The sequence below is a fragment of the Ambystoma mexicanum genome, chromosome 7q (assembly GCF_040938575.1).
Source record: "Ambystoma mexicanum isolate Mex_15411 chromosome 7q, UKY_AmexF1_1, whole genome shotgun sequence".
NCBI classification, from domain to species: domain Eukaryota; kingdom Metazoa; phylum Chordata; class Amphibia; order Caudata; family Ambystomatidae; genus Ambystoma; species Ambystoma mexicanum.
In genome coordinates this window covers 314,498,766-314,521,794 of record NC_090941.1, presented here as the reverse complement: position 1 = coordinate 314,521,794, position 23,029 = coordinate 314,498,766, and the positions used below count along the sequence as shown (strand labels likewise).

The following is a 23,029-nucleotide window of genomic DNA, read 5'->3' as shown; positions in this document are numbered from 1 at the left end:
GCTAGCTGTCAAAGAGGCCATCGTAAGAGTGCCAGAGGTGGAAACAAAGGTACTCGAGGTGACAAGGCCGCTCAGGCAGTTGCCTCTTTGCCCTCAGGCAATGCCGCAGCCGCTACCACTCAGTCATGAGGCCAGGTCCCATGGTTCGCCGGTTGGGGGAAGGCTGGCGCAGCATCTTGTAGAGTGGCAAGCCATTACTTCGGATGTGTGGGTTCTCGAGATCATTACCCACGGCTACTGTCTTCCTTTTCGGCAGAGGCCTCACGACAATCCACCAGGGAACCTCTCTTTGAAGAGTCCGGATCGGCTCCTTGTGCAGGAAATTCAAGCCCTGCTGGAGAAAGGCGCCATAGAACTGGTGCCTGTAGCGGAGAGGAACAAGGGATGGTATTCCCCTTATTTTTTGATTTCAAAGAAAGACGGGGGATTGAGACCCATCATGGACTTGCGCGGTTTGAACAAACTCCTCAGGAAGGAAAAGTTCAAGATGGTGACTCTTTCTCAAGTCCTCCGGGCCCTTCAACTTCAGGACTGGTTGGTGTCTCTCGACCTCAAGGATGCTTACTTCCATGTGCCGATCCATCCCAAGCACAAGAAGTACCTGAGGTTCGCGGTTGGCGGCTCGCACTTTCAGTTTCGGGTCCTGCCGTTCGGATTGACCTCCGCCCGAGGGTTTTCACCAAGCTCATGGTGGTGGTGGCAGAGCATCTCAGGAAAGGGGGGATTCACGTCTACCCCTACCTGGACGATTGGTTGATCAGGGGGAGCTCTCCCGAGCAAGTCCTGGATCATCTGTCCGTCGCCTGCCACTCCCTTCACAGGCTGGGCTTCTCCCTCAATTTAAAGAAGTCCCATTTGACATCAACGCAGCGGCTCCAGTACATCAGAGCAGTGCTCGACACGTCCCTGGGGCAGTGTTTTCCTCCTCGGGTGAGGGCTCTTCACATTCAGTAGATGGTGCAGGAGTTTGTTTGCCCAGACTCTCCCAGCGTCCGAGTTCTTGAGACTGCTCGGCCTCATGGCATCCTGCATTCTTCTGATGCCAGAGGCTCGTCTGCGGATGAGATCTTTGCAGTGGGGGCTCAAGCTCCAGTGGTCTCAGTCCTCCGGCAAGCTGTCGGACCCTGTTCAGGTGCCACCCTCGGTAGCCTGGGACCTTCTGTGGTGGGTCGTTGAGGGCAATCTGATGAAGGGGGGGGCCCATTTTGGCTGCCCTGGCCGGAGGTGACTATCGTGACGGACGCATCCCTCACGGGATGGGGAGCTCATGCGAACGAGCTGACAGTCTCCGTCAGAGTCCAGACTCCATATCAATCTGTTGGAGCTGAGGGCCGTCAGGCTAGCCCTGAAGGTTTTTCTGCCGACTGTGCGCGGGAAGAGTGTCCTGATTCTGACGTACAACACGGTGGCCATGCACTACCTCAACAAAAAGGGGGGGGGGGCGGCAGGGTCACTTCTGCTGTGCAGGGAGGCGATGCAGCTCGAGTTCTGGGCCATCCAGCAGGAAGTTTCGATCTCGGCAGTTCATCTGGCCGGAGACGACAACGAGACGGCGGAAGCTCTGAGCAGGCAGAGCACGATCTCTCACGAGTGGGAGCTGGCTCAGGAAATTCTCCTGGAGATCTTCGCCCTTTGGGGGACCCCTCAAGTGGATCTCTTCACCTCCAGTGTCAACCGGAAGTGCGAAAGGTTTTGCTCGTGGGAATTTCCTCCAAAAGGAGCCTTAGGAGACGCGTTTGTGGTGGAGTGGTCATTCCCACTGCTGTACGTGTTTCCTCCAGTCCCCGTCATCCCGCAAGTGTTGTGGAGGTTCGGTTCCCGGATGATCCTCATTGCTCCGGCGTGGGCCTGGAGGACGTGGTACCCGGACCTTCTAGACTTGTCCATCTGCCCTCCATGTAGTCTTCCCTACCGAGACGATCTGCTCTCTCGGGAGGTGGGTCAGGTTCTCCATCCAGAGGTCAGATCCCTCAATCTTCACGCTTGGCTTCTGAAAGGTTGAGGTATAAGGATTGGGACCTCCATGAAGACGTGATGGAGGTGTTGCTCTCGGCCAGGCGGTCGGCAACTAAGTCTCTGTGCCGTTGCCGTTGGAGAAAGTTCTGCGACTGGTGCAGAGTTCAGAATGTGGATCCTTTTGAATGCGACATTCCCATGGTTTTGTCTTTTTTGCTTTCTTTGGCCCATAGGGGCTTGCAAGTGGGGATGATTAAAGGTTACCTGGCGGCGCTGTCCATATTTAAGCGCTCATCTGAAGAGTGTTCCTATTTTAAGATTCCTTTAATTTCTCAGTTTTTGAAAGGGCTCACTAATGTGTTCCCTCCGTCACCTTTTTTGGTGCCAGGTTGGGATTTGAACCTTGTTCTTAAGTTTCTTATGGGTGCTCCATTTGAGCCTTTACATTCTTGCCCTTTGAGGCTGTTAACTCTGAAAACTGTGTTTTAGTTACAGGCACTTTCAGTTAAGCAACCCTTCACTGTGTTTCACAAGGATAGGGTTGTCCTTAGAGTTCATCCTTCTTTTCTTCCGAAGGTGGTTTCGGAATTTCATTTGAGCCAGAAGGTTGTTCTTCCGGCGTTCTATCCTCCTCCACATCCTGGTAAGGAAGAGGAGAGGCTCCATAGACTTGATCCTAGGAGAGCGTTGAGCTTTTATATCTCGCGCATGTCCCGGGTCAGAGTGGACGATCAACTCTTTATTGGTTACGCTGGAAAGCGTTTGGGACAAGCTGTGACGAAACAGACTTTGTCTCGTTGGATTATTTTAGCTATCTCCGAGTGTTACCGCTTGGTGGGTAAGGACCCTCCGGCTGGCTTGCGGGCCCATTCTACCAGAGGGGTGGTTGCGTCTACTGCCTTGCAGAGGGGAGTTCCTATTTGTCACATCTGTGATGCAGCCACCTGGGCTTCAGTACATACTTTTGTACGTCACTATTCCCTCGATTCCATCAGAGGGCAAGATCTGGCCTTTGGCAAGGCAGTTCTCTATTCCGCAATTTGATTGGGCATGCTAAATTTGTATTCTAAATTCTTTCCCACATCCTTGCTTGGTACTGCTTTGGAAGTCTGTCATAGATATGGAATACGTCGGAGGACCCAATCCCCTCGAAGAACAAATTACTTTCTTACCTGATAACGTTTTTTCGATGGGATGGTACGACGACGTATTCCATATCGCTCCCTCCCTGCCTTCCCCGCTGCAGAATTTCTTTTGCGATTGCAGCTTGCGTTCCGCAAGGCCTTGTGTGTCTGACTGGCAGAAAACTGGTGGCACACGTTCTAGGAAAAAACTATAACTGAGGCTATGGGCGTCGTGCGTCCTACTTATCACACCGGGTGACGTCGGCCGTCGGAGGAGGTCCTCGGGGACGGCGCATCAACGTCATCGACGCAGGACGCAGACGCCAAAGATTTTCTGAAGCAGCACAGCTGTGGACATTACCTGTCATAGATATGGAATATGTCGCCGGACCATCCCATCGAAAGAACGTTACCAGGTAAGAAAGTAACTTTTTCTTCTAAAATTATGCACCCTAATAAAATCGGACACATACATTTCATATTTGACTGTCTATATTCACATTCAATCCCCATCTCTGTGCGAGCTGTCTTTCTCATTCTATAGAATTTTATCAATTTTAAACATAACAGTTTAGTCTAAGAATTTCCTATTACCTCTGGAACATGGGTATACAATCTCATATTTGCACCATTAATAGTTTTGCCACAATCAGGATTTTGGTTTATCTTTGGTTCCTTATATAGTAAGAACTCCTACCAAGTCTTCAACTGTCTAGCATGAGTTCAGATTTATAAGTTAGTATTTTTCACTCATCTACTTATTTTGGCTAAGTTCAGAGGCAAAATAAGTAATTTTCATTCAAAATCCAGGCCAGGTTTTTTTTTTCTTCCCAAGTAAGCAAATGGCCAGTTCCTTGATGTTCACTGAGAAACCTCCTCCATATCCTGCCCCTCGTTTTAGGAGGATGGGTGTCCAAGCCTTGCTTTGTCCTTGGGTCAGCCAAGACGCATGGCTAATGAGGTCTTTGTTCTAATATGCGGGAACCTCCAGCACCCATTAGGGCTTCCTGTATCAAGGGGGTGTTAAACTGAGATGTCAAACTTTCCCAGGCTAGGCACTACCCAATCTTTAACATATATAAAAATAAGCACAGTTTATAAGGGATTTGGACATTTAAAAGAATTAAGCCCTTCACAAACATGCTTTAAATGGGTGCATTTTGCAATTTCTTCAAGAAAAAGAAACCCCTTTTAAACTGGGTTTTACAGCTAATTTCCTTAAGCAGCTGTCGAGCAGTGAGGCCTGGATTCCTCTGACTGCCTGGAGAATCTATGATTTCAGCACACTTTTCCTTTCAATAATTCACTGGGAAAATTACTGAATTTAGTGCCAAAACAGCACTTTGAAGGTTGCAATTGATTGGGAATGAAGGATTTTAGCCCACTTTTGTGGCCTTGCTTCATGTGACTGGTGACAGCAACCACTGACATTCTCCTGCAGGGAGTTCTGTTTTGACATCAACATTGCCTGTGCGTGGCAGGGTGTGCAGCTCTTTTGTGGCTTATGAACCATGCGCAGTTTGCCGATTTGACGCGCACGTGTTAGTGCCTCCATTTTTGGCAGTTTTCTTTCCACATTGGCAAAGGGGTGTAGTAGGGTGCATTGGCATGGGTTGAAATATCCCACAATATGTCATATCGGTCTCTGGAAAGCTTGGACTGCGGCTGTGTCTTAAAGTTACAACCACATGATCAATTCTCCAAGCGACGCCTTGCTCATTAGTATTCACTTCTCCCTGCTTTGGTAGGAAGCTGGGCCTGGCTGTAATGTCACTGTCAAAACAGTTTTTACATTCCGCTGCACTTCCAGTGCCACCTTGTTGCTGACGCTTGCGTTAACTGTCCATTGCATTAGAGTGAAGCTGGACAGAGGCAGCCTTTCAACATTTCATATTCCTTTGTTTGCAACAGTAATCAACTGTGTGTATTATTATTTGTGCATCTCCTGTTAATGGAATGCTAATTCTTCGTTTCACTTTTCCTCCACCACTTTGTAGGTTGATTAACAAGATTAAGCCTGGAATTATCAAGAAGACCAATCGTCTGTCCACACCTATTGCTGGCCTTGTAAGTATTGATGTGAATGTACTTTTTTTATTTGGGCTTTTATGCAGCGCTGGGCCTACCAGGAGGGTCTGTAATCGCTTTACAAATTCACAGGGAAGAGGTGAAAAAGAGATTGGTGTTTTTGGAACAGGAAAGGAAGATCTGGAGGATTAGGTGGGAGGCAGAGTTAGGTTTTGAAGATTTATGCTGACTTAATGAAAGGGGCAGTGTGGATGTGGGGTGGGAGGGCGTGCCAGGCTCTTGGTGCAATACGGAGGCCCGTTTTTGTGTGCAGGTTAGCTTGCTGCATGGTATGTGTGGGCATGAATGACTGTTTGTAAATGGTTCTCTTGAACAACCCAGGCAGGGATGGAGAAAGTGTCCTGAGCACCAAAAATAGTGATCACATTCACAAATTATTTGTGACTTTTTACAACAAACTTTTTACAAGTAAATGGGTAGAGGATTTGGGGCATCTTTAATCACACTTGGCTGGTGACATTGTTTAAAGTTACCTGCTGGCAAGTGCAGTAAGTTCCTAAAGGGACCCACATTGTCCCTGAAAACTGACCGGCACTGACGTCACGCTGGCCCATTTGGCATTGCTTAATGGGTCAGCCTGAGATTAAATGCATGCTACGCAGAATTATGGTCTTGGTCTAAATTTTTTGTTACGGTCTTAATGTTTGTTCTATTAAATGTGTTCCCCTGTGTGTTTTTTTTTTTTTAATTTTTGTTTTTGTTTGTCAACCTGTGTTTGCCAGCATGTGATCCCATTTTATTGCTTTTATCAATGGTTGGCATGGTGTTTGTGATAAGTACTGAACATGCAAAATTGGTTAGCCTGAGGGCCACTATACGCCTTTCTTTTCAGGAGCGCAATGCTTGAGGGGGAAGAGATTACAGAACCCAAATGCCACACAAATATATTAGTTGTCATAATGCGCACATGGATCGTAGGGTACATTCGGTTGGCCTCTTTTGGTGAAAGGAAAAGACCCATGTTTTAGGGAAACTACCTGATTGATTTGGTGTTGCATGTGGCCCACTGTGCTTTTTTCTGTGCGTGTTAATCGATTTTTAATTGGTCAGAATTTTTTTTTTAAAGATTGAATTTTGTATTATCTGGGGTGCACAATACAAGATGTCATTTAAACAGAAAATGACACCTATAAACTGACTGTAGAACTTCACTTATTTTGTATTTTGTATTTTTTATTTTTTATTTTTTGAATTTTCTTTTACATCCTTTATCTTGTTGATGGATGGTTTTTGGGTGTTGAATTTACGTTTGGTGCAAATGAGCTTTGTTAAAGTTGTGGATCGTCAGCAATAATAAAATGTGATTGGAGTGCATCCATCCACGGTGACTCAATGTGACCTGTGAGATATTTTGGACTGCTACTCCCTTGATCCTTTCCCACTGATTATATTGGCTAAGGAGATTGAGAGTTGTAGTCCAAAACATCTGGATGAGTAACCATGAGCTGGGCTTTTTTGTTTGAGATTTTGTATAAACCATCCCTCCACAGACCACAAGAATTGGATATGTTTTCCTTTTTTTCTAGTAACGCATATTGTCCCCTTTTCTTATGTTGGGCTTCATGTAGCAGCGTCTATGGAGGGGAATTTTTTTGCAACATTTAGCGTGGGGGCACTTACTTTTCTGGCCTGTATTGCAATGGCTAATCCCACATCGCAGTTTCCCCAATTTACTAACCTCGGTACCAAATTCCCTCTCCCACACATTCTTTTTTTTTTTTAATTTGTTTATTTATCAATCCACACACAGGAGAAATTATACAAGAACATTACATGTAGCATCCCAGGTCATGTAACCCAGAGTCCCCATCTCCCACCCCTTAGGTTCCCCGGCAAGCATAGTTCTCGGCCTTAGTCAGACTGACTTGGCGGCACTGGTGGGTCCTCCAAAGCATGAAGGGCCCTTGGGGATCAGGCGCGGTTTGTGGGTCAGGGCCGGATAATTCCGGTCATAGTCTAGCACTGGCTCCCAGATAACCCGAAATCAATGAAGCAGTCCCGCCCTGGCTGCCGTGACTTTCTCGGCTATTAAAATATCCCAAAGTTTGACCCAGCAAAGGGCCATCAAGGGTCCGTCCGCGGACTTCCAGGTGCAGGCCACTGTGATCTTAGCCGCTAGTAGGAACTGGGATATCGGGGCCGCTCTTCTCCCCGACCGCGGGTATGAGCCTGACAGTGGAATCCTTAAAAGGACCTGTTCGAGCGTGAGCGGAATGGTCGTCTCAGTGACGTCTTTTATGGTGGCTAAACAGAGACCAAAACTCTTGCACCCGGGGGCAGGTCCACCACATATGAAAGTAGGATCCTGGGAGGCCGCAAAGTCGCCAACAGTGAGGGTTTAGTGCTGGTTGGAAGTGATGAAGGCGTAGAGGGGGGTAATGCCAGCGCAGGAGTAGTTTATGGGCACACCCCCTGTTGGTTATACAGTGGGAAGTCGTCCGCGTTCTTGTCCAAATGTCCACCCATGTATGGTCCTAAATGGCATGTCCAAGGTCCGTTTCCCATTGGGACATGTGGGAAGGCCTGGACTGGAGGGGGTCCTCCTGTAGCAGCCTATACAGGGTCGATATTTTCCCCCTGGCCGGTAGGTCGCTCAACATCAGTTCCAGTGAGGTAAGGGGTCTTGTGGCCGCCGCTCGGGTCTGTGGGTGAGAGCACCAATGTCTGAGCTGGGCGTAGCAGTACCTATCCGTTTCCGCTAACTGAAAAGTCATCTTGCAGCGTTCAAAGGTTAGGGGGGAGTCCCTTTCAAAAAGTTGCCCTAAAGTGGCGAGGCCACCTGCAACCCAGTTTCTAAAGTTTTGGTGATGGTCCCCGGGGGAGAAAGCTGGGTTGAGGAAGATTGGGGAGAGCGCACTCAAGTCTCCTGGGTCGCCCCGGTGTCTGCGAGCCCAGGCCCTAATTGTTTGTTTTTGTAGCTATGAGAGTGCCCGGCCAGCTGCGGCGTAAGACTGTGGGTAAGAACGGGAGGAAGCGAAGGGGAAGAGAAAGGCAGGATTGTTCGATCTCCACCGATTTCGGTCGACCCGTAGCAAGCCCCCATGCCTGGAGGTGGGCCAACTGTGCCGCCATATGGTATTTACGGAGGTCGGGATCCCCCAGGCCTCCCAATCTCGAGCTGGCCATCATTGTTCTCCGCGGGATGCGCGCTTTCTTCCCCTTCCAGATAAAGTCCACCATCTTGCTTTGGAGGCGCTGCAAAGGGGGAAGCGGAATGGTGATCGGAAGGGCGGCACAGGCATAGAGGAAGCGAGGAAGTAAGTTCATTTTGCACGCCGTGATCCGGCCTAGGAACGAGATCTCTTGGGGTTGCCAGTGGGTCAGATCCTTTTCTAGTTCCTCGTAGAGTGGCGGGAAGTTAGCTCGGTAAACTTCCATTGGGAGTGCAGGGATCTGAACCCCCAAGTAGGGGATCGATTTGATGCTCCATTGAAACGGACCTCTCTTCACCAGGGCCTCCCGTTCAGCTGGCGTCATGCCCACTCCCAGCGCCGCCGACTTTTGATATCGCGAATTCCGAGACCATCCCAAAGTTGTGGATTTCAGTTAAGACCTCACTCATGGATCTCTCAATGTTTGTGATGGTAAGCAGATCATCATCCGCGTAGAGGGCCACTTTATGTTGTGCATAGCCGGTGCTCAGGCCACTGAATCGGGGGTTTTTCCGGACTCGTTGAGCCAGCGGCTCCATGGCCAAAGCGAAGAGCAGAGGGGATAGAGGACATCCCTGCCTCGTTCCGCACATGAGGGAGATTGGGTCCGACAAGCGGCCGTTGACTCTCAGCCTCGTCCTGGGGGACTGGTAGTTCGCCAGGATCATCTTCTGAAAGGTCGGACCAAAGCCAAAGGCCCCCAGAGTGTGGCGCAGATAAGACCAGTCCACCTTGTTGTCATGATGCCTACCCCCGGAGCGCCAGGCCCAGCACCCCCGGGAGCAGGCATCATGCCCCCGGGTAAAAGCCCAGCGACCCCTTATAGGGGCTCTTTGGACTCTGTCCTGGCGCCGTTGGCGCCAGGCTCATGTTGGACATCAGTCCTGGCGCCATAGGTGCCAGGCTCATAAAGGAAGGTGTTTTGTGCACTTACCTGATGCAGACCATGCTGCAAGATTCAGGCCTCCCTGAGACCTGAAAGGGACTATTTTTTCATTGGGACTATTTTGCCACTCGGGCGTGGCCAGGGAAGGATACTTACCTGGAACTACTTTGGGGGCTATTTAAGCCACGCCCACACAGTAGCTCATGCTTTGCGTTGTTCTGCATCCAAGCAGCTGAACGCTCACCGTGTCTGCTCCTGCATCTGGTCTCCAGCCACGCCCGCCTCGATCCTGGAAAACCTGTAAGGAAAAAAGAGAAGAAGGTGAAAACCAAGAATTTTATCAAACTTCTTACCTGCATCCGGAACCTTCATGCCAGCGTTCCTGAGAAAAGACTTTCATTTAAAAGCACAGCGTTGCTCGCTGCAGCGCCGCGCTTCACTCACCTGTCCTCGGGAATTCTTCTGGCTCCACCACGACTGTCTGCACCGTTCATCACATCTCTGCGCCTAGGGGAGAGAAGAAGAGACAAAAGGTGAGCAGAAGGAACATATGAGGAAAGCCTAATTTTCCGCCATAACACTTACCGGTCTTCTGTTGGTGGATCATTCCTCATTTCGGGTCGGCGCCGCTACGTTGGCAGGTACCGCACCCCGGCCCCTATGGGGAAAGGACAAAAGACATTACTGGAGGAATATAAAGACATTAAGAGGGATCGCCCCCATCGCTAACTCTCCTGAGTTTACCATCGGCAAGTCAATCCCTCAACGCATCGCCTTCATTCTGCACCTGAAATAAAGGACAGATCACAGGTTAGGAAGGCAACAGAAAAGGAGACTCAACACTTGAACTTTTGTAATCTTCATACTTACGGCATTCCGCTCGGAAAAGTCAAGTGGATTTTGCCAGCGCCATTCTGAAAACCAGTGAAGTAACTGGACAAACACGCGCCCCTGCATCAGAAGCAGGATGGAGAGTTCATCCTTTCAAACCATAAGGTGAGCTTCAACCGGGGATTTCGGAGGAAGTTAGAGAAGAACGAAGGGGGGAAGGGGGAGCAAGCACACTATTCTGCAGACTGTTAATCCCCTTTCTCATCTGCAGAAGGATATTCCTACGGGCCAGACAAGCAAGATTTAAGGGTCCTGTTCAGTCGGTGTTCCGAGTTCTGCGCATCACGCTCGAAGAGGCCACAGCAACCCAGACTAGACCAGCGCCTCCGTGGGAGTCAGGTGAGCGTTACACTTGTCAAGGGCTTTAGTTGCGTCCAATGCCAATAAGGCCAGCTGTTGGGAATCCCGAGTGGCGATTTCAATGAGATCCAGGGCCCTGCGGATGTTGTCTTTCGTCGACCTGTGGTTTATGAAGCCTGTTTGATCCGGGTCTATAATATTAGGGAGGATAGGTGCTAGACGGTTGGCCAAGACTTTAGAGTATATGTTGGCATCCAGATTCAGCAACGCAACGGGTCTATATGAGCTAATCTCGTGAGGGTCTTTCCCGGGCTTGGGGATAAGGACTGTAATAGATTCTTGCATCGTTGGGGTGACCGTGCCAGTGGCCACAAATGAGTTGAAGAGGCGGGCCAGGGGGACCTCTAGTTGGGGCCAGAAGATTTTGTAGAAGCGAGTGGAAAATCCATCCGGGCCCGGGGCTCTAGGTTTTAAGCTCTCAATGGCCGCCTCCACCTCCTCGATTGTAATCGGGGCTTCCAGGTTTTCCCTGGCCGCCATGGTCAGATATGGTAGGGACGCCTCTTTGATGTATGAGTGCTGCTTGATTGGATCTCTCGGGGCCGCCGTCATTATTTCCAGGTGGTGGGCTGTTGCCAAGCGTATTTTCTCATGGGCAGCGTAGTGGATCACTCCCTGCGGATCATAGAGGCCTAAGATAGTATTCCTGCTCTTCGCCTTTGCCAGTTTGTTAACCAGGAGCTTGTTGGCCTTATTGTTGTGAGGGTAGTACCATTGCTTAGACTTGGTTAGCAGGTTTGCCTTAGCCTCAGCGTAGTGGGCTTCCAGCCATTTCCTGGCCATTTGCAGGATCCTGTAAGATTTGGGGGCCCAGCCCTTCCTTTTATGTGTAGCCTCAGCCTCTCGGACTGCAGCTTCCAAGGCGGCATGCGACACCCGCTTTCTTTTGTGATATACGGCTCCCTGTGCAATCAGCTCGCCTCTGAGGACCGCCTTCATGGCGTCCCAGGTGTTAGCCGGGGAAGTGTCCTCGTCCCGGTTTTCAACGAAAAAGTTCTTGATGGAGTTGGGCGATTGAGTCCCTCACTGCCATGTCTCCCAGGATAGGGTCATAGAGGCACCACCGGCGGTGCGGAGGGGGAGGGGGGTCTGGGTCATGAGACCGCAGGGTCAGAGTAACTGGGGCATGGTCCGAAAGGATCCGGGGGCCAATTATCACATCAGTGAAGGACAGGATCTGTGGGGAGGTCAGGATCAGGTCAATTCTGGAGAAGGTACGATGCACATATGAATAGAAGGTAAAGTCCCGTTCGTCTGGGGACAGAACCCTCCAAGAGCCCACAATGTTTAGTGTGCAAAACAGGTGGAGCCTCCCACACATTCTTAAGTACATATATTAGTACTTTCCTTTTATGCAAAATATTTTTCCGTTATGTTTCTGTTTTCTTAGAGACCCGGATCCCTGGAAATTATCCCACTTACCAAACATAGTAAATTTATTTCACCAGTATAATAGAATTGGTGAAATGAGAGAGCTGGGATTTGAGCCCAGTTTTCAATGTGTTCTAGATTGTAATTTGACAGGCTAAATCTCCTCTCACCCCCTCCTAAGTTTTAGCACAATGTAAAGAGATGACAAAGCTGGAGAATGTATTGGTAGAGCAGTGCCATTACTAAACCAGGGGGGTCTGGGTTTGCTCTGAGGCAAATATGAGCTGGCATTGCAAAATACCCATTCCTTGCCCACCAGCCCACAAAAAATCTTATCTGCACCCTGTGTACCCACCCCCACAACATAAAACCGTCTCTGGTCATCCTGCCTCATCACCAATATGCTTAACATAAATTGTTAAAATAATTATTTATAGAGAAACACTGCGGAGTATAAACTCATGTTATTGAGACTTGCTTTCTCTACATATAAGGAAAATAAGGCACATTGATGGAAGTGATTTGCTCAGGATTACATATTGTATAAAGTGGGGGATATGAGCCTGGTCTTCCTGGTTCCACAGTTTCTGATTCGGAAAGCAGGCGATACTTCATCTTCTCCTAGTCCATCTTCAATATTGGAAACACAAAATGCTTTCAATTTTTTTAATTTGTCGCTTTGATATTCTTCATATTTTTCCATATAACAGTACCAAGAACAAGACAATTTACAAGAGTAACAATTATAAAAGTGAAAAAAGAAAACATTGTTACACCACACATTATTGTGTGGTGCACGTATAATATAGGCATTATTACATGGAGGCCAAAAACCATTGTTTGTTATTCTAAAACACCCAGCAAATAATTAATGATGGCTACACCTATGGATATCTGCATTCCACTTATAATACAATTCCAGACATTTGGAGTTGATAACTTCCCAAGATTGTCTATAAATTGATGAAAGTGCTTAGTGCGCTTCTTATCCAACTGTGGACAATAAATATTCTAATGTTTCTACCTCGTTCTTGGGTATCATGGGTCCTCATAGATGTTTATTGACTGGAACATGAAAAAGTAATCCAAGAGCGTACACTAAGCAAGAAGTAACACGGTTTATTACAGCTGGGCAAGCACAAATCCAACCGCACAGTGGAACAGAAGTGTTTGATAGGAGCTCCTGAAACCGCCCACTGCAGCCAAATATTTTATACATTTGCATGTTTGCATAGCCACAAACCGTTGCATGCATTGTTGCAAAATATTAAACATCCTACAAAGTTGATTGACCAAACTAAATCAGTCCCTTATAGCTAAACATAGGTCAATGAAAAATGATTGAAGCAAACTGTTGGGACCCCTCTGTTCATTGCCACCCCTGAGATCTCATACCTTCCTGCCACGTCCCAAAAATTATTTTATTAGCAATATGTTATTGTGCCTTCAGCCAGAAAATGTTGGAAACAGGTGACACCCTGAGCTTGTGGGATGGTAGACATTCACAGGGTATCCGACTAAGGTACCTTACGGATACCAGCGAGGGCACAAAACATTGTTGCATCTTCTGGGACACCAAAACCCATCTGCTGATTGGCTCCGTCTCGTCCCTTCGTCCCACAGCCTTCTTCCCAAGCCCATCTGCCAAGGGGCAATTTGAAACTGCTGGCCCCACTGTGGCTGTACCTCCCAGAGCATGCCAGCGAGCGCCCGTGAGTCTGGCTCGCCGACCTTGTATCTATCTGCCGGACCGTCTCCTGGGACCAGCCAGCTTCCAACATTTCCCCAGTACTTTCTTTCTGTGTTCGTGCAATTCATGTCTGCCCGCTCTGCAGGCACTGCTGGTGCTAAACCCAAATGGTTTACTTACCTGTGGGTTTTGCCCCATAATGGCTGCTATGTGATCCACCTCGTATTGTACTATTACTTCTACCTCGTGCTCCTACCCCAGATACCCTAGACCCCCATGCATACCCCCCTCAAACACCGCCAACCCTATCTTGCCCCCGCCTTCTCGAGCTGTAAATGTGCACTCGCCGCATATACTACCCATTGCAGATGGCAGCTATGTCCCTTCCCTATCTAGGCATATCCCCTCCCTGCTCCCATCATTCCCACAGATAGTAAGTGCCCACCCCCCCCCCGACTGCGCTGAATCAGCACCTTCACTGCACTTGTTTTCACAAATGGTCACAGGTTCTTATATTTCTTGATTTTGTTTGGCTACCAATGATTTCCCGGGTAAGAAAGGATTTAATCTAAATCTTAAGAAGTTAGATCTCCACTATTGATAAGACTTCCTAGGATATAGTGGATTGTTACCCATGCCTTTTGCAATACACTGCATACATTTAAATGATTTATAATTTCTTATGCATTACTTGTCTTTAACCAGTCCATCCACTGTACTTTTTGCTTTTAGAGATTGCTCTGTTATATCTTGTTCCGGGGACGCAATCTGGCTTGGAAGACTGTTGGCTTTCTAACACCACTAGTCTGAGACTGGACAGGATTTTTCTTTCATGAGTTCATGCAGTTTAATGAAAAGGGTATACGGTAGAGCCCTAAACATTTTCCCGTAGACCAGTAATGTCTTCCAATCAACCTATCCCTAGAGAGATTTGAGACCTAAATTGAAATGTTTAATTGATGTTGGGACTCTATGGCACGTTTCTTTTTCCATATCCAACTCTCCACTTTCTCCCATTCAGTGTTTTCCAAAGTTGCTTTGGCGCCACATCTAAGACGAGGCACGATTTTCCCTTTGTTGAATAGAGTAGCATCTTGGTTGCTTCTGGCTGCACTCTGCCGCGGCTCACAGCTTTTGAAATGGCAGTGTAGCAAGCAAAGTTGTCTGTATAGCAACAGTGTTGCAGCAGTAAATGGCCACTAAGACCGCTCTCTTCCAGACTCTGCTGAAAAGGCCTTCTGCAAATTTATTAAAGTGCAAAACTAGTATACTGTTCCATAAATCTGGTTTTCAGAGCACCGGTGCATCTACAAGGGGGGGGGGGAACGCCTATTAATCAGTAGCCTAAGGCAAATGTTTCTGAGAAACAGATTAAGATGGTTGTAAGGAAAAATTACTATCATTATGATCTTAGTCGGTACAATTGTGTGTACTTTCAAAGCACCAAGTCACATGACGGAGGACCCTGAACAAAAATTGAGAAGCAGTAATTGAATCATATGTTCATCAATCAAGCATGCATCACTTGGTCGGAAAAAAGTGGGTCAATTCAAGCCCCCAATCTAGTGCAGTGGTGTGCAGGTCAGTCATAGATATCAACATTCAATCTGCTGACCTATCATTCCAGATGTATACCTCCATCTCATTTACTTGATTTTCCTTACCAATCATCCTCCGGTGTCCTTCCCTTGCACCAAATTCTCAATGCCTACTGTACATGGGGCCTGCATTTGGACATATCAGAGCGACAGACGATGAGGGGACATGGCTTTTTTTGTGTTTCCAAGTTGCACTTTCTTGGAAAGTCTTCTGCATATTTCAACCCGCTGAAGCAGAGAGAACAACAAGGGGACTAGGCCTTGGACGTTGTTTTGGAGACAGAGCAAGAGAAGCCTATTGTATGTATGCTTTTTCAAATGAGGTGGTATGTGTATGGTTCTGTTTCTGGGACTGGGGTAATGTGTTGTGCATTTGTGACAGTCTAAAGTATAGGTGGAAGGATGGGTTTGTGTTCATATGAATTTGTATCTATGTATCTGAATTTGCGGTTTTTGCACTCCTCTTTTGTTGGTCACCTGATAGTGTTCTGGACAAGACAATGAAAAAGGATCATCGACTTATGGGGGTCATACAGATTTGGTCTGGTAAAAGTAAAATGGTCCGTATTTGGAAAATACAGTTGATTTTACCAGCCAACCAATTCAGGATTTGATGAAATGCGATCAGTGGTATTCCATGGGAATACTTGTGGCAGTATTTTAGGCAGACTTTTTGCAGAAAATCCACCCATTTTTGCCTCCACTTTGAAGGTGGAGGTAAAATATTGAGAACTAGCTCCAAATGTTCTAAATCTTTCTTTTTACTATACAGAATCGAAGCACAGGTGCTTCCCTTTAGTAGAGCGAAAAAAACATTTTTGCTAAGGGGTAAAAAGGTGGGCATCTCTGATTGCCTCCTCTCACCACCTTACCCAGAAGGTACCATTTTGTGCATACAAAAAAATCCACAGTAGGGATGAGCCACTACTGTACGTAATCAGTTTTTTCCATTTACATTGATGCTGAAAATAGCTGAACAAAATGTTAAACCATTTTGCATTACCACCATTTGAGGTGCTATTCAAGAAATACAACCTCTGCTGGTAGTAAACTTTTAGGGTGGATTTTCAGAAATACGACCTGCAGTGCTGGTAACTTTCTTCAGCAATATTAAAAAATCCATCCAACTGTGAATGACCTCGAGTTTGTAGTCTTGTAATACCTGAATGTTATATTTTTCTCTTTTTCAATTGTGTCCACAAGTAAGTATCCCACAAACAGTCCAATAGCAATGTCTATAACATTATACAAGTAACATCCATAGGTGCTATTCGGGTTACTATTAACTTTTTTTATGAACATACTTGTGATCAAGAAATTCACTAGAACATAAGGGAAGTATTCATACAGTCGTGATAAGCTGCTGTGGATTCATGGGGGGCAGTAGTGCCAACATTACCACGCAGAATCACCAACTCCATTATTTAAATGCGTGCATTGCCATTGAGGCACATAAACCTGCGCCTGCAGCTTCTTAAGACTCCTCTCCCCCACTGTGGAGGGCCATGCATGGATTGCAATTAAGATTGGACAATAAGAATCGAAGAGCCGATCCTGGGTGTCTAGCAGTTGACCAGGAGCTACCACTTGGTTACAAGGTGCCAGTACACAGCATTGCACAAATCTAACTTCCACATAAGATGCATACATATAATGGGGTCTATTATTTATGCCTTATTCTGTAAATGTCATATACATGTGTACTAATGTTTATAGATTATGCAAACAGCTGGGTTAAATTCACATAGGTGTTTGCTTGGCATCAGTTGGCATGGGGTAGGTCAGGGGGTCAAAAGTAGCTCCTGATGATGGCAAGAAGCAGGAGCTAAATAGCTTGTTTTCCCTCTATTTCGAACCCTGCCATGTGTGGGGGCCACCCAGGTACATCTAAGACATTGCTGAAATCAAGACAAATGCCTCTCCCCATTTACACCGAATCTGAGCAGGCTTTGCAGCATTTGGTTCTTTTGCAACAGGCTAGATTCTGAAGGATTTCTTATTTTTCAATGGAGCTCTGGCCCGTAGGGCAACAGCCCAGCCGGGGGGGGGGGTAATCAGTGCTTAAAGTGGGCCGGGGCCTGCCGGGGCCGGGCCCCGGCAGTCTCCAAAAAGTGGGACTGAGCCGGGGCCCTGCCGGGGCCCCGTCCTACAGCAACATTGGCGGGAATCGCGGGATGCATTATCCCGTCGCGGCCGCAGCCGCGACGGGAGATGCGCCTGCAATGAAGTCAGGCAAGCTGACAGAAGTGGCAGCCAGCCACAGCGACGCTATGACTGGCTGCCACTTCCGTCAGTCATAGTAACTGCCTCTGGTGGTTCCCGCGCGAGAGGTCACCAGAGGCAGTTACTGACTTACTGTCCCTTTGTTTCCCCAGGTCGCCGAGGCGTCTTTAACCCTCGGCGAACCTGGGGATTCCTCGACATATTTCGAGGTCTATAAAAGATGGCTTTGAAAGTACACATTTCAAACCATCTTTTATAAAGCTTTGCCGACGGACAATTTTGTCCGTAGTCAAAGCTTTGTAAAAGATGGCTTGAATTGTGTACTTTCAAAGCCATCTTTTATAAACCCGAAATGTTTAAAAAAGATGGCCTGAAAACTAGTCAAACCGTAGGGTATGCACACAAATATATATAAATGTTATATATTTCTGTGCGTACATTACTATGCTTGGTGTACTTTGCAAGCCATCTTTTATAAACGTAGAAATATACATATTTCTACATATTTCTACGTTTATAAAAGATGGCTTACAAAGTACACCAAGCATAGTAAGGTACGCACACAAATATATAACATTTATATATATTTGTGTGTATACCCTACGATTTGAGTAATTTTTAGGCCACGCCCCTCCCACAAGCCACGCCCCCAAATGAGGGCCCCCCCTCGATTTCTTACCCCACTTAAAGCCCTGGGGGTAATTGCCCATTATCCCCTGCGCAAAGCTTTGTAGATTATTGGTTCTTTACCTACCCATGGCCATGCTAATACATATGGCTCTTCACCAGCCACTTCCCACCCCCCTGCTCAAAATATATCCTCCCGAGATCTTTTTGAGCTACCTTTAAACATACCTTGCCATCAAATGTCGTGCTTGAAGTGCTTGCCAGTGTTTTTTCAAAGCAGTCTTGGAGTTAGAGTTAAATGGACCTGTTATAAAACTGTTTTAGAGTAGCTGAAGGCAGACCTGGTTATTTGCAAGCTCTAGGAGTATCTTTCACTCAAGTCCTGTTTAAAAGAAAAGGCATTGCCAACGCTAACAGTAATTGGCTTCTGTATAAGTATTAGACAATTGCCAATCACTGCTATCATATGGCCAGGTACTTGCACCATTTTGCAACTGCTACCATCAATGGCCAGTTAATATCCCTACCGCAGTGCCTGGCAAATGCCTCTCCCATACCTAAACAAAAGTCAAAACGGTAGGCCTTGATAATGCTGGTTTCTAACTGCCGTTTAACATTTCTTTGCATTTCTTGTCGTAGCAAATCGTGAGCCGCCTTGGAAACAGGCAGGGTGACCAGACGTCCCGGTTTTCCCGGGACAGTCTGGGTGAAAACACTGGCCATTCCTGGATATCGGAGTTTTTTGATTTTTAGAAACCCTTTTCCAGGTTTCCAAGGGTGGGTGGCTATGGTCCCGGTTTTTGGGTGGACCTGATTTAGAAATCCCAAAATCGGGTCCCGGCGCAACTCTTCCTGCGTGAATGGGGGCATGAAATGCTTTTCACGTCCCCATTTCCTCCCCCTTCCCCTCCCAGGTGCGCTCCTCCAATGAGAGGAGTGTGCCTGTGAGCACACCCCCTCCCTGCCCCCCTGCAACAGGCCAGCGACTTAGAAGTAGGACTAACGTCTTCAGTCTTACTTCAATTTCTATGACCTGTCCCGTTTTTTTGTTTATCTGGTCACCCTAGCAACAGGTGGTGAACCAAGCGCATGGGGAAAAGTTCACTGTTTTAATGCACAGGAGCCAGCTGAGTCTTAGCCCCTTTTGCATTATTTCGCCTGGCCAGGGGGCAAAGTCACAAAAGTGTTATCCCTGCAAACGGACGCTATGTGACAAACACTATGAAAAGAATTGCACTGTGGTTCTAGATTGATAGTTTTGCTGAAAGAGACCAAATGAGCAACAAGAGGTTAAAGAGACGTCATAAAGTTGGAGGCACCCCAGGCCTGGCTCACAACTAAAGCTACGTTACCTCAGAATGCACCCTGGGGTGTAATAACCCTAGTGCCGAGGAGGATAACGTGACCTCTTGATGCTTTTGCGCTGAATTTGGCTACACTTCATTGCTGTTCATTCTGCTAGAATCTCTATACAAGACTTCACGCGAGGGGAGGGGGGGGGGTTTGAGGGCGGCGCTTATCCATCACGAAGAGGGACAGCGCGGACTTCAGAAATGTATTTGTGAATATACATTGATGCCCCTCGCATCCAAATAACAGAAGTGCTGTGGTTCAAGAACCTTCTTGATGTCAAATGAATGTCCTTCCTGCTGCGGTCACGCGCCCTCCTTGGCCCCCTATGGAGTGCTCTTGCTGATCCTTTGTGTGCATGATGCTGCAAACCTCTTTTGGACGGTCACAATCTCTGCTTTGAAATGTCACAGGTTGTCAATGTTCCAAATGGGGTCAGTTGAACTGCTTAAACTCAATGGCTCCAAAATGGCGAGCCTTTCAATATGAGAAATTCACTGCTGCCCCCCAACCCTGATCGCTTTCGTTCATCGGACCCCATCCTTTGTCACGCTCCATGCTCCTGCAAGCTCTCTTTATAACCTGTGGGTGTCCTTCGATTCTGAGCTCTTCTTCCCTAATGTCACTAAAACATGTATTGCCATCTTCACAGCCTAAGGTGTCCCCTCTGGTACTGCTGCCGAATAGGGTAGCCATGGTCCTCTTACATACTGGACAGTGGTGGAGTTTAAACCAAGGTTGCTGTCCCAAATCACGAGTGACTTTAAAGGGTCCACAGCTGTGCTGCTAGACTCTAATTTGGCTTCGGCCCCAGAATGGGCTTACATCATTGGCCAAGAAGAGATGTTAGTTTAAAAAAACGTTGACGTCCACAAAGTACACCTGTCCGTCCTCGCTGCACACCCGTCCATCCTCGCTGCATTTTCACACCTGCTGAGGAGCTTCAGAGTTAGTTTCAAAAACATGTTCATACCGGTCAGATACAAAGGTTTTGGGGAGAGACTGTCCCAGCTACAAGTTCCAACCCTATGCCTCTCCTCCCCACTCACGTCTTGAAAGTAAATCAGTGCAAAAAAGAAAGTTGCCCTTCACTAAGCTTGCAGCCCTGTGCCCACCGAATGCCCCAAGTGCCCTCCTCAACCTCCTGTCCTTAACGTGCGCAAGACTGGTTAAGGGGCAGTGTGACACTGCTACAAAAATGGAATGAAACTCCATAATTCCATGATTCTTTCCATACAAACGACTTCTTCACAAAAGTTGTCATAGCGTCTGCTGACACACTGAGCCATATGATGCAATCTTGATGCTGTGAGGAGAGACAGTAGTTGCACACCTTGGTTGTAGCGATTTTCTTTGTATGTTGTCACCCTAGCAAGGCTGAAACCACCTTGAAGACACGCTCAGATTCCTACTCGGGAGAAAGGTTTTTAGATTTTCTGTGACACCTAACATGACAACACTTCAGCGAGTGTGAATGGAGCAAGAAAAACCTCAAAAGTTGGTACAACATAGTGTAATGCCTACCGACAATGAAAAGGAAAGGGTGGTCCTTGCAAAGGAAACATGGAACAACTTTATCTCCAGGCGCATGCCTTGCCTGTCCTTTGTGTTGTCGGCCAAGTTCACAGATAAGTGGGACAACACACCCTGTGATTCACCAAGACCAATTTACTCACAGGACTAGGGAAAAATAGCTCGCACAGGGTAGGAAATGTACCTTGAACGCAACTGCCGTGCCTTTTCATAGTGATGCCTACATGTGGGATTTAACAAATGCCTTCACCTGCTAAAAGCGGCTGTATGTAGTATCCAACATCAATACACTGCCCTTTATTTTATTCGCATGTACAATTGTGTGCAGAGTGTCTCACTGTTTACGAGGAGTCTTTGTGGAAGAAGTGAGCCTCACTCAAGGATGTTCTTGGCGCGTCTTGGAGCTCCAATAGTGGCGGCGGTTTCATTTCCGCAGTCACTTCCGGCTTGCGCACAATATCGTGATGGCAGTATGGCAAGCACGCGTTCAGGGAACGCACCACTGAAATACTTCAATGTGACCTTTTCCTAAGGTCAGTACTGCGTCAGATTGATTACATCTAGTAATAAATAATCTCTTAAAATTAACAACGTGTTCACTTTTTGGTAAATGGGTTACCCAAGGTTTATCGAGCAGAATTCTGGTCAGAATCCTTATTTATTTAACCTTTCCCATTAACTGTGCACTTCTATTCCAATACAATCCCATGGACCATGAAAAACGGCTAACCTTTTCGGTTTCTTGGGTTGCAGGTCTTATAACGAATTATTTTATAACGAATGAATGTGTAAAAAGAAGAATAACGACAAAAGCGGACTAATGTTTTTTTCTCTTTGGGGGGACACCCCCGCCACCCCAACCCTAGTTTCCCCCGCTAACAACCCACCCCAACCACTACCCCACAAGATTTAACCTTTTACCCCACCCCCATATATATTTTCGTTATATAATTTTCGTTATAAAATAATTTGTTAATTTTCCTCTTTAGGCATTGCGACAATGGGGTGAGATAATGGGAGAGCCTTTATTGTTCGTCTTGTAGGCGCTTATACAGCAAGTAAATACTGTTTCAAAGCACCAACGGGGCAAAGGGAGGAAACGCATTAAAGGCACAAAAAAAATTAAATAGTGGCAGCAAAAGGAAAAGAGGACAAAAACCTACTATGCCTTGTGAGTTTTCAGAACGTACGATTGCAGCAAGGAAGAGGGCAGAGTGGTTAAGCGCTGGAGAAACGCCTGTTTTTATGTGTCCAGCTGCAGGCCCAAGCTCACTTATGAATGTAGGGTCTGGTAATCAGTGATTTGCCATATCCCATTGGCTCCAGACTTCTAAATTGCCATGTATGTATTACTGTCGACCAACTGTTGTAGCACTAGAATGATCTCCAGGACGCTGGGGGCACGTGGTTACTTCACGTGATGTCGCAGGACCTCGTACCAAATGACGCATTTCGTTCGGAAAAGGCGTTCCCCTAAAACATGACCAAGGCATGACCTCTGGCTTGCTCAGGTGTTATAAAAGGCGTGCCGGTTTCACAATAACAGTGTTCTGACATCTGTTCTAATTGCTCACCTGCTCGGCCTCGCACATCACAATAAAGTGAAATCTGACCCCTCCCGCTTGCAGTTACACCCCTGACATTCCGTAAAGGCTATTTGAAGAAAAAAAACACTTGTGGTGCTTGAATTCCCCCATAGGTGTACTAGTGTGCCTGTCAATAATCTATGGGTGCTGTTATCGCAGCACTCGTGCTTGGAGAATTGATTTTGAGGAGCTTATGGCATATTCAAGTCGCTGCCTCAGTGCGTGTTTGTATGTACTAAACTCAGCAGAAACCTATTTTGTTCAAGTGGAAAGTTCTGTCCATTGCACAGTTGTTTTGTTGTAATGATTCAGTCGTGAAAGGCAATGTCCGCCTTTTGCGCTGCCTTTTTTTTTATTTGTTTATGAAATGTATAACGGCGTGTAAAGCTTTTTGGCATATAGGCGCTAGTTAGACAGGATATTGCGGATATAGCAGGTACGATCACGCCAGGTTAAACGGATGTGTTTTTAAAGTTTGTTTCTGAATAGCTGGTGAGGTTTTAGAATGGAGGTAAAGCGGCAGATTGTGCCAGAGGTTGGCCGCCTCCACGACCAGGAAGCTGGCCCCTCCAGTTCGTGCCCGTCTGAAGCTTG

At 47.1% G+C, this 23,029-nt stretch overlaps 1 protein-coding gene across 11 annotated transcripts in view; it reads left to right on the top strand.

The window, feature by feature from the left end:
* The window catches only part of LMO7 (LIM domain 7), an 824,605-nt gene that overhangs the window by 310,976 nt on the left and 490,600 nt on the right, over positions 1-23,029 (top strand). For all 11 annotated transcript variants that reach the window (XM_069639161.1, XM_069639155.1, XM_069639156.1 and 8 more), the window contains exon 3: positions 5,078-5,147. In XM_069639161.1, coding sequence (XP_069495262.1) covers positions 5,078-5,147 — 70 coding nt within the window. The remainder of the gene's footprint in view (positions 1-5,077; positions 5,148-23,029) is intronic.